Source organism: Rhodamnia argentea, chromosome 7, assembly GCF_020921035.1.
Source record: "Rhodamnia argentea isolate NSW1041297 chromosome 7, ASM2092103v1, whole genome shotgun sequence".
In the NCBI taxonomy this organism is placed as follows: domain Eukaryota; kingdom Viridiplantae; phylum Streptophyta; class Magnoliopsida; order Myrtales; family Myrtaceae; genus Rhodamnia; species Rhodamnia argentea.
This window is the reverse complement of record NC_063156.1, coordinates 25,161,772-25,175,825: the sequence shown is the minus strand read 5'-3', so window position 1 is coordinate 25,175,825 and position 14,054 is coordinate 25,161,772. Positions and strand designations below refer to the sequence as shown.

General features: G+C 39.6%; 2 protein-coding genes across 2 annotated transcripts; one reads left to right on the top strand and one right to left on the bottom strand.

Annotated features, from left to right (window-relative positions):
* The first annotated feature begins 5,310 nt into the window (after nt 1-5,310).
* Nucleotides 5,311-7,798, top strand: LOC115742585 (cyclin-dependent kinase inhibitor 3-like). The gene is made up of 4 exons (XM_030676975.2): nt 5,311-5,930; nt 7,037-7,237; nt 7,417-7,504; nt 7,543-7,798. Exons 1-3 carry the CDS (start codon nt 5,407-5,409, stop codon nt 7,484-7,486), a joined length of 795 nt encoding a protein of 264 aa, XP_030532835.1. The 5' UTR covers nt 5,311-5,406; the 3' UTR covers nt 7,487-7,504; nt 7,543-7,798.
* Nucleotides 7,799-9,045: 1,247 nt separating this feature from the next.
* Nucleotides 9,046-12,109, bottom strand: LOC115742556. Its single transcript, XM_030676942.2, has 5 exons — nt 11,863-12,109; nt 11,552-11,670; nt 9,885-9,982; nt 9,585-9,763; nt 9,046-9,471 (listed from the first exon to the last, which is right to left on the bottom strand). Exons 1-4 carry the CDS (start codon nt 12,059-12,061, stop codon nt 9,625-9,627), a joined length of 555 nt encoding a protein of 184 aa, XP_030532802.1. The 5' UTR covers nt 12,062-12,109; the 3' UTR covers nt 9,046-9,471; nt 9,585-9,624.
* Between the last annotated feature and the right edge of the window lie 1,945 nt (nt 12,110-14,054).

Below are 14,054 nucleotides of genomic sequence, written 5' to 3'. Positions count from 1 at the left end.
TTTTAATTTGTGCAATGTCTTCTTGAAATTTTTAATTTGTTCCATGTTATCTCTAAACTCTATGAATATCTTTAAAAGTTTGTAGGCCGCATCAAATAATTAATGGAAAAAAAAATCATGGTCCATTTAAAGGATAAAAATGTCATTGTTTTCTTTAGATAATATCGTTATCTTTTTAAAATTGATTGAGACGAGATGAATTCCAGACAGGATAAGTGATGGCACACGGCCGAGAAGGTGGGGCTAGTGATGAGAAACAGTGGGACGTGGATGTTTATCCTATGTAACCAAATGATTAACGAGGAGGCCTTTGATTAGCATCGGTATGCGCAATAATTAATCATGTTTCGTGGGACGAGTGGGGGCTTCGGGAGATTCCCCTAGGAGTTTGTAAAAGGCTACGCAAAAAAAGATTTAAAGGTCATTTGGATTGCTTTGCTGTGTCCCCCTTGATTAATCATCATCAATCTCAACTCACTTGCGGATCTTTCAGATTTTGCTCATAATTGAGTCTACAATGCAGTTTCATCATAAAGAAAATTCAAAGATTGTCAAGAAAAACGAAATTTGTCGAGAACAAGGGGTGATTGGTTTGTGATCAATTTAATTAGATTGATATGCTCCGTGGATTAAGAAACGGATTTTTCTCGCGAAGGTGAGAACTTTCTGTACTTTCGATTCGAGATTTCAGGGGAAAGATTATATGGGAAGAATTTCGACTAGTCCGGTGAATTTGAAAGTGTGTAATTACAATTTTTCTTTTTTAATATTTCGATAGGATTAAGTGAAAAAATGACGTGCAGCAAACTTAGAGGAGTAAATTGAAATGATCATTTGTTGCGAAATAGGAAATTTTTATTATTATTTGGAGATTGACAGTAGGGTTTGGAGTTGGGATTGGTGGCGGCGAGAAGGGGGAGTGAATTGGCGGGAAAATTAACTTCGAAAGGGGCGGAAAAGATTCCTCGAGAACCGTTCGTTGTGGTACGAGAATTAATTGAGGTTAGCGATTTTGATGATATCTTTGGTCGCCAATCTGATTTTTTAATGTTACCCTTTTAGACGACATGATTGTCTTGTCTTGGTAAATGAGCCCCCCAGTCAATCTCTTTTTCTAACCTTTTTCTTTTTATCTTTTCCCTCAACTCAAAGCACACTGATTATTCAAATTTGGTATGGAATATATTTGCATTTTCAACCTATTAATTACACGCAATCATAAAAAAAAAACTAAATTTTCTTTATTCAAGAGATTGGTGATACGCATCATAAGTTTCTATTTCATTCGACTCGATCTACCTTCTCAAACAACTAGTCATCATCTCCTTATCGGAAATCACTAAACTTTTTGTGCAAGCATAGCGTGTGTCCTTACGCTAGCATGTATCGAAAATTTTTGTAAACAGCATTTAAATAAAGAAAATTTGTCATTTCCAAAAGGCACCGTTGCTTGGTATCATGGACAGTTAATATGACAAACGTAAGGAAAGCTACCATGGTTAATGTGGACGAGATGAGAAACTAATGCGATAACAAATGGTGACTGCAATTTTCCATATTTCGTCATTAGTTTGAAGTTGAAATACTAGATTAAACATGAAAAAAAAATTGGTGCTCATTAAAAAATGGGTAAAAGTTATTGTCGTTGCGGCATTGTCATATCAATTTATTAAGACCCGGCACATTTTAACTTGAAAAGGGCATGAATTGACACATTTGCACTAGAGTTTAACAGAAAAAAAAAATATTGTAGTCATGTTAAATATTTTTGGCAGCGAGAATAAGAGTACAGACAGATTGGCACGTTACTAATTGTCACGATACATCAGTTTCGTGCCTTTCAAATGTCACTCTAATCAAGTCAAATCCCTTAGACTAATTGGCCAAATTAAGCGGTGCCTTCTTGATTAAAAGCAAGAGTTTCATTCACACCAATGGCCTATTCACGTCCGTTTTGCTGTGAGACTGAAGTGAAAATTCCAAAGAGAGTTGAGTGAGGGCCACCCTCGCCGGCGGTGCCTGGGTGAGGTGACAATCGCCTACAACTAGCCCTCGCCGTGCGAGGCAAGGCTGTTTTTGGTGAGGCCTTTGCCCTCACCTCCGGTCGACGGGTTGTCGGCCATAGCCCTCTTCCACATATATAAATTTTTTAACTAAAGTTTAATTTAATTTAATTGAAAATTAAGTCAAAATCGTATTTTGATGAAAATGCTTGTACTCGGCTAGCCGACGAGGTGAGATCATTATTTGAAATAGTCATGGTCACTTCAGGTCATTATTTGAAACTATCACGCTACTTCATGTCATTCTTTGAAACGTGATCAACTTGAGACTCTTATTTGAAAATTTTCCTCGATCTAACGGTGCTTTGATCACCGTGACTGAAAATAAAGTTTAAAAGTAACCTTGTAGTGCTAATTAAACAAACAAATAATGAATACTGCAATTTCGATGCAATAATCACGCTTGTGATATGGATAACTATTCTCATTGGAATTTGAGTCAGATGACCACTGCCCAGCTTCATTGTCCCGAGCTTTGTTGACAAAAAAAATGGTTTGAAGTCAAGTGTGAGAAAAAATATCAAAATAGTCATAAATTTATTATAATTGTGCTAATTCACTCTTACATCTATTTTTTTAGCTAATTGAATCATAAACTTATTGTATTTATGCCAATTCAATCTATCTCGCCAATTTTGGCTGGTCGGCATTGGCACAAACTCTGGCTAACACCGTTGGTGCCGACGTAGCAATTTTAACAATATATTTTTTAAATTTTCTTTTATTTTTTTCTTCGCCTACTTCCTCCATCTAGTCGTTGAATCGGCGACCGACCAGAGGTAAGGCCACTGGGGAGGGCGGCCTCGCCGGCCCTTGCCTTTGGCCGATCGTCGATCCGGTGACTGGTTGGAGGAAAAAAGAGAAGAAAAGAAAAAAAAAAAAGGTAAAAAAGAAAAATAAATAAATAAAATTAAAAAATATCAAAATATTATTAAAAATTACTACGTTAGTGTCGGATTGCCAAAATAGACTGGATGGACTGAATTGGCACAAATACAAAAGGTTTATAATTCAATTGACAAAAAAAAATATTTATGATTGAATTAGCACGATTGCAATATATTTATAACTTTTTTTTTTTGTAATTTTCCCACCAAATGACCCATCATCTTTTTACTTATTCATTGGGTATGAAGATCAATATTCCAAAAAATAGAATTGTTTCCATTAATCACAATTGACAAAAATAAATTGCTAATTTACCAAACCGCGGACGAAATCAATTATAGAATACGATTAACTTTGACTTTGAAGAAAGCACTAGATCAATAAATTAGCCTTCCGTCAAATAATTTTAAGATAACGAGGGCAGGTCTCTCGAACATGATGAAATTAACTTAGTGACGTTTGGTAAAATGCAGGCAACGTGTTGTCGTTTTTAATGCTCCAACGGATAACTTGGAATTAATGACCAATGTCGGTTTGACTTTTGCTTGTTCCTTGGATTTATACTAGATTCGATAATAAAACTGTTTTCAAATAAATATGTTACCCATCCGACCACGAATATTTAAGAATAATCGTATCATTAGCGATCGGCCTAACAATAATCCATAGCTATTCATTTTTCTTGTCATTGAACGATTTGCAAAAAGAGAGGTGGGACGGTGCTACTCAGTGCCCCGGCACGATTTTTATGCTTGATCTTGGCTGGCCGACATAAATTGACTCGATTATGACATTGGCCGACTAACATAGACCGATTCGATTATGACACGAATCGGATTTGATACATTTAATTACACGACGTATTGTGCAAATGGAAAATATCGAGAACTACTCATCGTGCTTCCCTACATGAATAGATCGAGTTTATAATTTTCATGCGCAAAATTCATTCGAGACAGTTAATGTTTTTAGCAACAAAACACTTCAATTGACAAAATCCTTGGAGGGAAATAGTAGGGTCATATTAATTTCTCTTTCTAATTTGGCATAAATAACTCCCACACCTTCCTCAAGTAAGGGCCGATGATTGACGGTGTTTTTTTTCTTTGGTATTTCATTTGATTAAAGACTATTTTCAATTATCAACCCCGTTCTTGACAATACCATCTTAGTTTAGAAACAATGAAAAGTACATTATCCTTAACGAGATATTATGGCAGAATCAATTAAAAAAATCCTATTTGTTAGTCCATACGAGTATAGAGGTTAATCATAAGAAGGTATTAGCGCATTTCTTTTTGAGAAAAAAGTAAATAAAAAAGCTTTAAATCTATTACATTTGTACCAATTCAATCATAACCTTTTCAATTAAATTAATTTTAAAAATTTTGTATTCGTGTCAGTTTAGTACATTCGACTAATTTTGGCCATAAACCGTTGACATAGACATCGGATATTTTACGCGACATGACCCACACCGTCGTGATAAATTTTAAATAATATTTTCTTTTTATTTGTTATTGAGTGCTGACTAGGGTAGTTGTTCGATCCTTTGACAATGGCTGGGAAGCCCTCGCCAGCCACAAGCAAGGATGTTGCATGAATTTTGGTGTGGGTATTTTCGCCGGCTACAAGTAAGGATGTTTACTCGAAATTTATTTACCTGTCTCTGCTTTCAATCTCGGAACAGATTAGACGAGGGGCTTGACATTCTCACTGTGGCCAGTGAGAGCATCGAGCGAGAATCAACAGATGATACTGGCCAGCCCTCAATTAAAAAAAATCAAAAATAAAAAATATTTGTAAAGAATTCAACAAATGTATTTTAAAATTTCTCAATGCCAACGCCGGTCGTGTTGCGTAGGATGGCCGACGTCCATGTCGGCGATTTCTAGCCAAATTTTGCTGAATAAACCGAACCGGCACGAATGCAAAATGTCTAGCACTAAATCGATCCAATTAAAAAGTTCAAAACTGAATTAATACGGATATAACAGGTTCGTGATTTCTTTCCTTACTTTTCACCATCTTCTTTTTTTTTCTGGAAAAAGGAAAGAAGAGGCAACAAACCATTAAATAAACATCATTTACGTTTTCTCATAATTTGGGCATTTGCGCTAACCGTTTTATTCGACCAAAAAAAAAAAAATATAAAAATAAACGATTTCCATCTATATGAAACTTCAGTTAATCGAGATATTCCAATAAACTCGGTCGCTTCATATTATATTAAAAATAAATTATGCATGTTATTGAGTAGAAATGATATTCGAAATATAAAAAAAAAAAAAGAATGGGGGGGAAAATCAATCCAAAAGCTTACAGAGAGTTTTGTATATAAACACCAACACCATGTCAACATGTTCCCTCCATCCCCAGCCCTAACTCCTCCTTCCCTCCCATCCCAAGCTCGCTCGCTCTCTCTCTTGTTTCTCTCTCTCTCTCTTCTGTGCGCATGCAAGCTCCGTCGAGAGGGGAAATCAGCGGCGGCCATCGTGGAAAAATGGGCAAGTACATGAAGAAATCGAAGGCAGTCACGCGCGACGTCTCGCCCCTGGAGGCCTCTCCACACTCCTCGGCCACCGGCGTCCGAACCAGGGCCAAAACCCTAGCCTTGCAGCGCCTCCGGAGACCCTCCCATCCGCCGCCCGCCGTCGCGCCGAGCCTGGACGCCTCCTCTTGTCCCTTCTCGTACCTACAGCTCCGGAGCCGGAGGCTCCGGAAACCGTGTCTCGCGCGGGCGCCCTCGGGAGCGAGGAAAGGCGTGGAACCGGTGGGGAGGAGACGGGCGGGGAGCGGTTCGTGGGGGAGCTGCGACGCTTCGTGCTCGGCGAGGACGGCGTCGCTGAGCGGTGGGGTGGAGGGAGAAAGAGGGCGCATCGGTCGGAGTGACAGGGGAAATGGGGAGGAGTGTGGCCGCGACGCGGGTGTCGACGCGTCTTTTGGAGAGAACGATTTGGAGATTGGAGACAGAGACAGGTGAATAAATTTCGAAGTGTGATGCTTGATTTTCCTTTCGATTGCAAACTTGCAAAGATGCTCTGTTTTTTCCGCCCCTTCCCTTTTCTATATCCGTGGACTTGTTTGTTCTTCCTGTGATTTTCTTCCTGTTCTTTGGCTGTGTCTTAATGCCAACATTCCCTTTTCTGGGTTAAATTTGTGACTTCCGAGTACTTAGTTCTCAGCAAATTCGGAAAAAAAAAAAAGGGTTGATTTCCGAGGGTTTTGTCAAGTTAGGTTTGAGGTTTCTTTGTGTCTTCATCGTTGTGCGGTTGCTCATTAAAAGTGCTTCTTTTGGCCTTCTGTCCTCATATCACAGTTATGTTGCTTGCTTCGCTTAAAAAGTGTAATAGAAGAGGAGATCTTTTTTCTCCAAGAGATGATACTTTTATTTTGGGGGATACTTTAATAAACGGGCATTGATTTGGGCTCTCTTGTGGCTTGTGCGTTTTGTTACCTGGTGTTCTTGCACGGCACAGCCAAGGCTGATTTGCTTAATTTTGAAAAAAAGGGGCACCGTTTCTTTTTCCACAAATTTGATCGTGAGAATAACGCTAACTGGAAATCAAAAAAGCAAAAAGATACCAACCCCTTGGGGAAATGTTTTCCCCATTGCCAGATGTCCGGAGTTCCTCTTTTTACCTTATTTCATCTGTTTGAAGATTGAAACTTCTTTGAGACTGTTGATTTTGGTGGGTTACTTTGAAACTTTCTAGTATTCCTTCTCATGAATTTCTTCATGTTTCACCGGTTACCTTGTTACTTTGAAACTGCTGTATTCTACTGATAAAATTGATTCATGTCGCAACTTCTATTGCATGTCCTGTAGAGAAATACAATTTTAAGTTCAGGGATCCTTTTGCTTATTGACCACATGCTTTCTAGCTGTCCTGAACTGAATTTTTCTGTTGATTTTGGCTCGTCCAAATTACATTTTCCATCCTGAGGCACTTCGATAAAGAGAATGTAGCAGACTAATGATAGGTTTTAAGATATTCCTTAAAAACAACAATGGTTTAACCGAGTCAAGGTTTATGAAGTGCTTCATGGGGACAAACTTTTAACAATGGATGGATTTTACGCAGGAGCACAAGGGAAAGCACGCCGTGCAGCTTGATGAGGGACTTGAACGCAAACACGCCACCCGGTTCAACCACAAGACAGCAGAGCTTGAGCACTGCTCACAGAACTCAAATGAGCATACTTAGAAGCATCCCGGCCTCAGATGAGATGGAGGAATTCTTTGCCTGTGCCGAGCGACGACAACAAAGATCATTCCTTGAGAAGTATATATCATGTCTCATCTTTGCTCGTTATCGTTCACCTGGCTGCTGCTTATTTAAAGAATTTTCAACTCATTAATAATATATTTTAGAGTAAATAGGAATCGACTTTAAGCAAAACAACGCAGGTTTGCTGATTGTATTATGGGTTTTTTGTTTACTTTCGTTGATCATTTTCACAGATACAACTTTGATATAGTCAGGGATCTTCCCCTCCCGGGTCGTTTTGAATGGGCGCAAGTAATTCCATGAGGTTATATTGAAGCAGGACGACACACTGCATGGCATGCGAAGTCGATGTACAGGAGTGGTTATTAGAGCCTAATATGTAACATGACAGAGGAGGAGCACACTAACCGGATAATGGATCAAAATCCCTTTGACGATGTCTGAAGAGCCGTGATCCATGAGTAGATTAGGGATTTACCTTTTTAGATGCTAACACCATTGTAATCTGTTGAGAAAGGATAATACACCCACTGGTACATAACTTGTTTCTTCAGTATATGCTCTTTTCTCCTGTTGTCTATATATTAAAAGTGCTATGCTTTGTCGATGTACGAATTCGCTTGTTTTACATTTTGTCCTCTCCTAACTTATCCTTTGGCTATTGCGCCGGATATGGCCAAGGAGGAAATCAACCTATTTCTCTAGTAGATCCAGATGCGATGTTTCTGACCATGTGCATTCAATGTAGGTCATTTTCTATCACACGATGTACAAAAGGCTCTTCCTTGTCCGTGCTAAGTCATTTTTCCCAAGTCAATATCGTACGTGTGGGGGGCACTCCCTAATGCCTATTTCAAAGGCTCCCGTTTGTAGCTTTCAAGTTTAGAAAGTAAGATCTCAGTGGAAACTGGTGAGAGGAAGCAGAGTCTCTTTTGAATCAGAAGGGGGAATGTCATTATTGCTGCATTTTACAGATACCCATTGCATGATATTTTGAGGCCGTGAAGGAAGGTCGCAATGCAAAAGGAATGAAATGAAGATTAAAAATTGTATCAGGCCAATGTTCTTCAACCAGCAATTCCAGTGCACTACAATTTCAGTGCTGGCCAGGATTTGTCTCTTTGGTTTACACCAAGTGCTGCCGAGTGTATGGACGTTTCAATAAATGCCCACTCGAATCTTGATCGTATTCTTTCACTCGTTGTGCCTCTCGTTCGTTCAGTATTCACGGGCCATTCCCAGAAAAACCCCCTGAAAGATGCATAATTGCGATCAGGAAACCCTGCAGGGTGTCAGATAAAGAGACCCGAGGCCATAAAATGGGATTCTACAGAAGCAGAACAATCCAAAAAGCTCCCGATTGCCAAACCCCACCACCACCGCACGATCCACGTTTCCATTGCAGACTATCTGAAGCAATTTCTCGCGTGCCTTTGCGTCCCTTCCAGATTCAGGCGACGCTTTAAAAGGTCGCAACTGGAAAGTTCAAATGGGGATGCAGAACCGACCAGTCTTCCGTTATTGGAACATGCATCACCGAATTGCAATAATCCCTTGTGTAAATGACACAAAACCATTTTCAGAACATCGTTTAAGATGACCGAAAAGAGGGTCATGCAATTGGGTGATTCTGGCTTAAGCAATGACAAAAGATGGGTAATCAACCCACTGGATGAATGGCTACATCAGGCAATACATTTCCCAGAAGTTTGTGCAAAAACTCGCATGGAAGATTATGAGAACAAGAAGGGGGTCATAAAAGGAAAGGAAGAGCCAGCGCCGAGGGGAGGAGGTGGATCTTCCCCTCAGAAGACGTGTTTCATTACATTCATACATATAATTGAATAAACACCGATGCCTAGTGGCGAAAAAAATGCTACATTGGATCTGCATTTTCCATATACTTCAGAATCGCGTAGCTTGTGCCCGCTAATCAACAAGCTAAGCCATGTATTGGACAATGTTGTGACATTATCACATAAGATATTGAGAACATGTGAAATAAAGGAGCTTAGCGAGTAATTACAGCTTAGCAAGGGGCGAGCAAGCCATTACAAGCTAGCTCTAATATTAACTACTCATTTTGGCTTTCGTACATTTTCTGCTACAGGACTATAGAGGAGCACTTGTTAGTACATATCATCAGCATCAGACTATGACTCACTTTTGATTTGGAGGTCTAAAAATGCTTTCAGTCTCTTTAAGTTGATTCCGACAAGATGCGCATTGATTTTTTCTGGTGCATCTGTTATCTCCAAAGTTCATCCTGTTGGCAGGATCTTTTCCAGCTGAGAGATTAAAATGAAGCAAGGTCAATGTTGCACAATACAATCAACCGTGAAATAAATATTTGAAGGGTAATGAAGAGCACCAAAACAGTTGAACTCCTGTTCATTTTTACCTGCTCGGTTACACTTTCATTTAGAAACTAATTCGCGGGATTAAGGACTTCCAGGTGGTGAACTCGATGCCACCTTCGATTCAGACATTTCAACTTCACATGAATTGCCGTCGGAAGATTTGTCAACCCCAATCCTCATTTCCTTCACTCTTGCTAGTTGTATCGCCCGCTGCTCATATCTGGTCATGGACAAGACATGTGATGGTAGAATCTCACAATTATTTCCAAAACAAGGTCAGACGTAATTTGGACCAGATCAGCTCTGTTTTGTATAAACACTAACAGGGCACTGTAACTTACTCAGCTATATGGCTCTTGACAAGCACAAAATATATTTGCCAAAATTGCCGCTCCTTCATGTGTCGGGGACATAGCATATACCGCAGTTGGGACATCTCCTGAAATGAGCTTGATATGGTCATGAAACAGATAGATATGGGTAAATCATTTTATTCTGGCCTTAAAGCTTCACTTTTATGCTAGACAAGCAAGACGTGTACAGTTTCATGTTACCAGTCCTTTAGCTACACATGGCACATGTTTGACTGTACATCATTACACATTCTAAAAACTATTTGCTTCAGCAGTCCGTCCCAAATATATAACTTGCAGTTAGTGAAGCAAGCTCAATAACTGGGCCTCTAAATGTTGATGAAGAAACAAATTTAGTGGATGCAAACACCACAGTAAAAAGTGCAGGCCACTGAACTAAACAACCACTATCAAGTAAACTTCAAAGTCAAAGAGGGAGAAGCATCACAATAAGAAGAATGCATCTCAAACTACATTATCTGATTCTACTGATAACACGAGCACAAGTAGGTCCTATTTAAAGATCATAGAAGAACATATTTTTTTTATCATCCTGGATCGATTGAAAGTCTTTTCAAAACACAGTATGGAAACGGGAAGCCTAATGCAGCCTCATAGAGAGTCAACCGTATGTTTTACAGTCCAGTCATCTCAATTTTAGGACTTTACGTAGTACAATCTTAATGACTTGTTATCCCAAAAAAATAGAGCTCTCTGCTTCATCCTATAACACATTTGTTTCTAGCGGATACTTTTAGTCCTCTTGAGCAGTCCATTTATATATAGGCTGGGTCATTCTATAAAAAGCTGGCACAACAAACCCAAGATGAAACCCATCGTGTCTTAATCCTAGTTCTACGTCAAAAAAGAAGCAACTCAAGCATCAGTCAGCGTGAATATGTTCCGCGTAAATACTAAGAAAACTTTCTGCCTCTATCTGTATTGACATCGGATGATGCAAGAAGATTTACTAGCATAACAATAAGCTCCTCTTTCAAGTAAAATTAGATCTAAACTACATTATATCCTCCGATGTAAGGATTGAGAACAAAATGCCAGCCTAGAGCGTTGTTTGCCATTAGTCTTTCGCTGCATTGTCTATCATCTGTAACAGAGCAATTAGTCGAAGATGTTGGAACTACACTACAACAGATCCATCTAACAAGAACAACTTTATGTCCTTGACTTGATTTCTCCAAGCTCCAATGCTCCCTCTTTGGCCACCGAAGTTAGCCTGTTAGCAAGATATTACCAGGCCTGAAACCTCATTCCTTTCTACAATTTTTAGGTATCCTTTTATGTTAGGTTCCCGAACTTTATTTGAATGAGGCTTACTACATCTAAAAGTGAGTTTGCCAAATTCTGAACCTCAACTCCTCTTCCTATCCTAAATCTCCTAAGAGAACCAGAATCCCACATCAGAACAAGGAACTGACCACTGGTTTGGTCACAGAACATCCGGCATCTCATACTTGCGAAATCCTCCTCAATCAAATTCAACAAGTGTGCGCCGAAAACTCGCAATGCAGTCAGGCATTATTCGGAAAGAGGCGGCCAAGTACATTAGTTAGTTACCATCTTCAGAATGCAAAATTTTCCACATCAATTAAGCTAACATTCCCCTAAAATCCACACGCAAATCACAGTTCACAAACCTTAACGTTAGAGAGCACAAGGTACGCATGTCTTTCCTGCCACTCAGAAAGATCCTTCCTCACACTGCATGCTGGAGCAGTTCCCGCGGTGCCAGATTCAGCACCAGCCATGCCGTCATCTACAACACGCCCAATCAATTCAATTTCCCCCCCAAAAACAAGAAAGCGAAAAACACCCAAATTGAGAAGCTGAAAAGCTCCATAATCCAGCAACTTCCAGAACCCAAGATTCCAAATTTCATCCAGAACCCGAAAAAAAAAAAAAAATCTCACCTTTATCGACTGTGGAATGATATGGGATGGACAAGTACCTTGAAGATGGAAGTTCTTGAAAGTGTCTACGGTGAAGGTCTTGACCAAGTCGACCAATTGCTGCGTCATTCCATATTGCTCTAAATCTTCTTCGGTTTGGCTTCGCTTCTTCTTCGAGGATGGTTTAGCTGGATCGGAGATTTTGGGGTTATTCGCATCTTTCAGCAGAGTTCGCCGGAACCAGGATGACCAGTCCATGATGGCCTTCGTATAACTTATGTTAGCATTTGGAGATTGCGTGCCTTTTGTTAGAATTACATCGCAGGTGCTTCTCAACTACAGAGAGATTTCTTGAAATAAAGATTATTTCTGGTTAAGTACAAATTGCACAAATAATATCATTGGTAGTTTATAGTATGTTAATGGCATTACTAATGCTCGCATAGAGGGTAAATTCTCAAGATTAGTGATGTGATGATTATCCTTAAATTGAATAGTCCTTACTTGTTTGCATATCTGAGCACAATTTAGATACCAAAGTCTTTAAGAATTGTAGCCGGAAACGTAATTCGGTCCTAAATTTTTAAAAAAATACAATTAAACTCTTAGATTTATTTAAAAAAGGTATATGACGAGATGCTTTTGTTAGTGATTGAAGTGACGAGAAAATAAAACGTAACCTTCCTTTTCTCAACGACATGTAGCGTTGATATGGGACCACTTAAAAGATTAAAGGGTAAAGGATGAATTTGTTCCCGCATTTTGAAAGTTCCTTGGGAAAAATTTGGGATGTTTAACAACCATTCCCAATGGGTTTTGAGATGAAAGCTGGCATTGAGAAGATTGAAGGCTCCATCAAAGAAAATTAGTTAGTTGCTTATTTTGCCTTTAAAACCTTACAAAAATCAAATTTTACCCGCTCTAAAAAATAAAACCCTACTCTACTGTTCATCTTCTTGAGTGAGAGTGATTAGCGAGGGCTGATGATGCTAGATTAGGGTGGGTGAAGGGTGGGTGACGGGCTAACGAGGTTGTGCGACCTAGGGGACCGTCACTTGAGGTGGCGTGACCTCGAAGAGGGCCACTAGCTCTAGATTTGGCTAGTCGGTGGTGTGAGCTCTTGGCAAAAGTCGACGAAGGGTTTAATTTTTTTGAGACACTGTTTGCATTTGCCAAAAGCCTTTAGGTTAAAGGTATTTGCGTTTCCCCAAAACTTATTTTAAAAGCTGAACCAAACGCAATCACAACAAGACCAGTGAGGATCGTGACCCCTAGTCGGCGAGATAGGGAATAAATTGCCCTACTCTGCTCTCTCTCTCTGTATTTTCAGTCTTTTATTTGATGTGGTCCCCATCAGAACCTACTTGGCAATGTATCAAGGCTTAAGAGTGTAGTTGAAAATATTCAATAAGGTCAATTCCAATTTGGTCACCTAAAACGGATGGAGTTAATGAAAGCACTTAATTGCAGTTTTAAATTAATGTAATGGTTTGACCGCATTAGAAGTAGTTAATGATAGGTTTGGGTTGGGCCAGGTCCATAATCAGGCCTCATCTGTCACCCAAATCCCTCAATTACATAAAAGAACTTACGAGGTTGAGCCACACTTCATAATAGGGGTGAGCATGGTTCCAGGGTAGAACCGAGAACCCGGAACCGAAACCCGTAGGATCCGGTCTGGTTCCAAGTTCCAAGGTATGCGGGGTAGGTTCCAGGTTCCAAAAATTGAGGAACCTGTTCCAACGGGTAGGTTCCAGGTTCCATTATCTAGAACCTGGAACCTGGAACCTAGATTCTGAAATAAATTTTTATATTTTTCTTGGTATATGTTTTTGCACGATCATATAATATTCTATGGCATCCGATGATGAGTGTATAATTTGGAGCCAAACAAATTTTTAGGTTTCGGGTTCCAAAAAATGATAAATGTGTTCCAATGGATTGGTTTCGGGTTCTAAATGTAACATGTATAGAGTCTAAAATCACTCACCTCTACTTTCTCTTAGATGTTGTAGCGTTCACTGTCATTTTGCTTAACTAAAAAAGAAAAAATAAAAGAAAATAACAGAAATTGATAGGTTTTCGGGTACCCTGGAATCGACCCTAGAACCTGTGATAGGGTAGGTTCCAGGTTCCAAGGTATGACGGGTAGGTTCCGGGTTCCAAAAAATGAGGAACCTTGTTCGACGGGTAGGTTCCGGGTTCCAGGTGGAACCCGTAAGGAACCCGGAACCGCTCACCCCTACTTCAT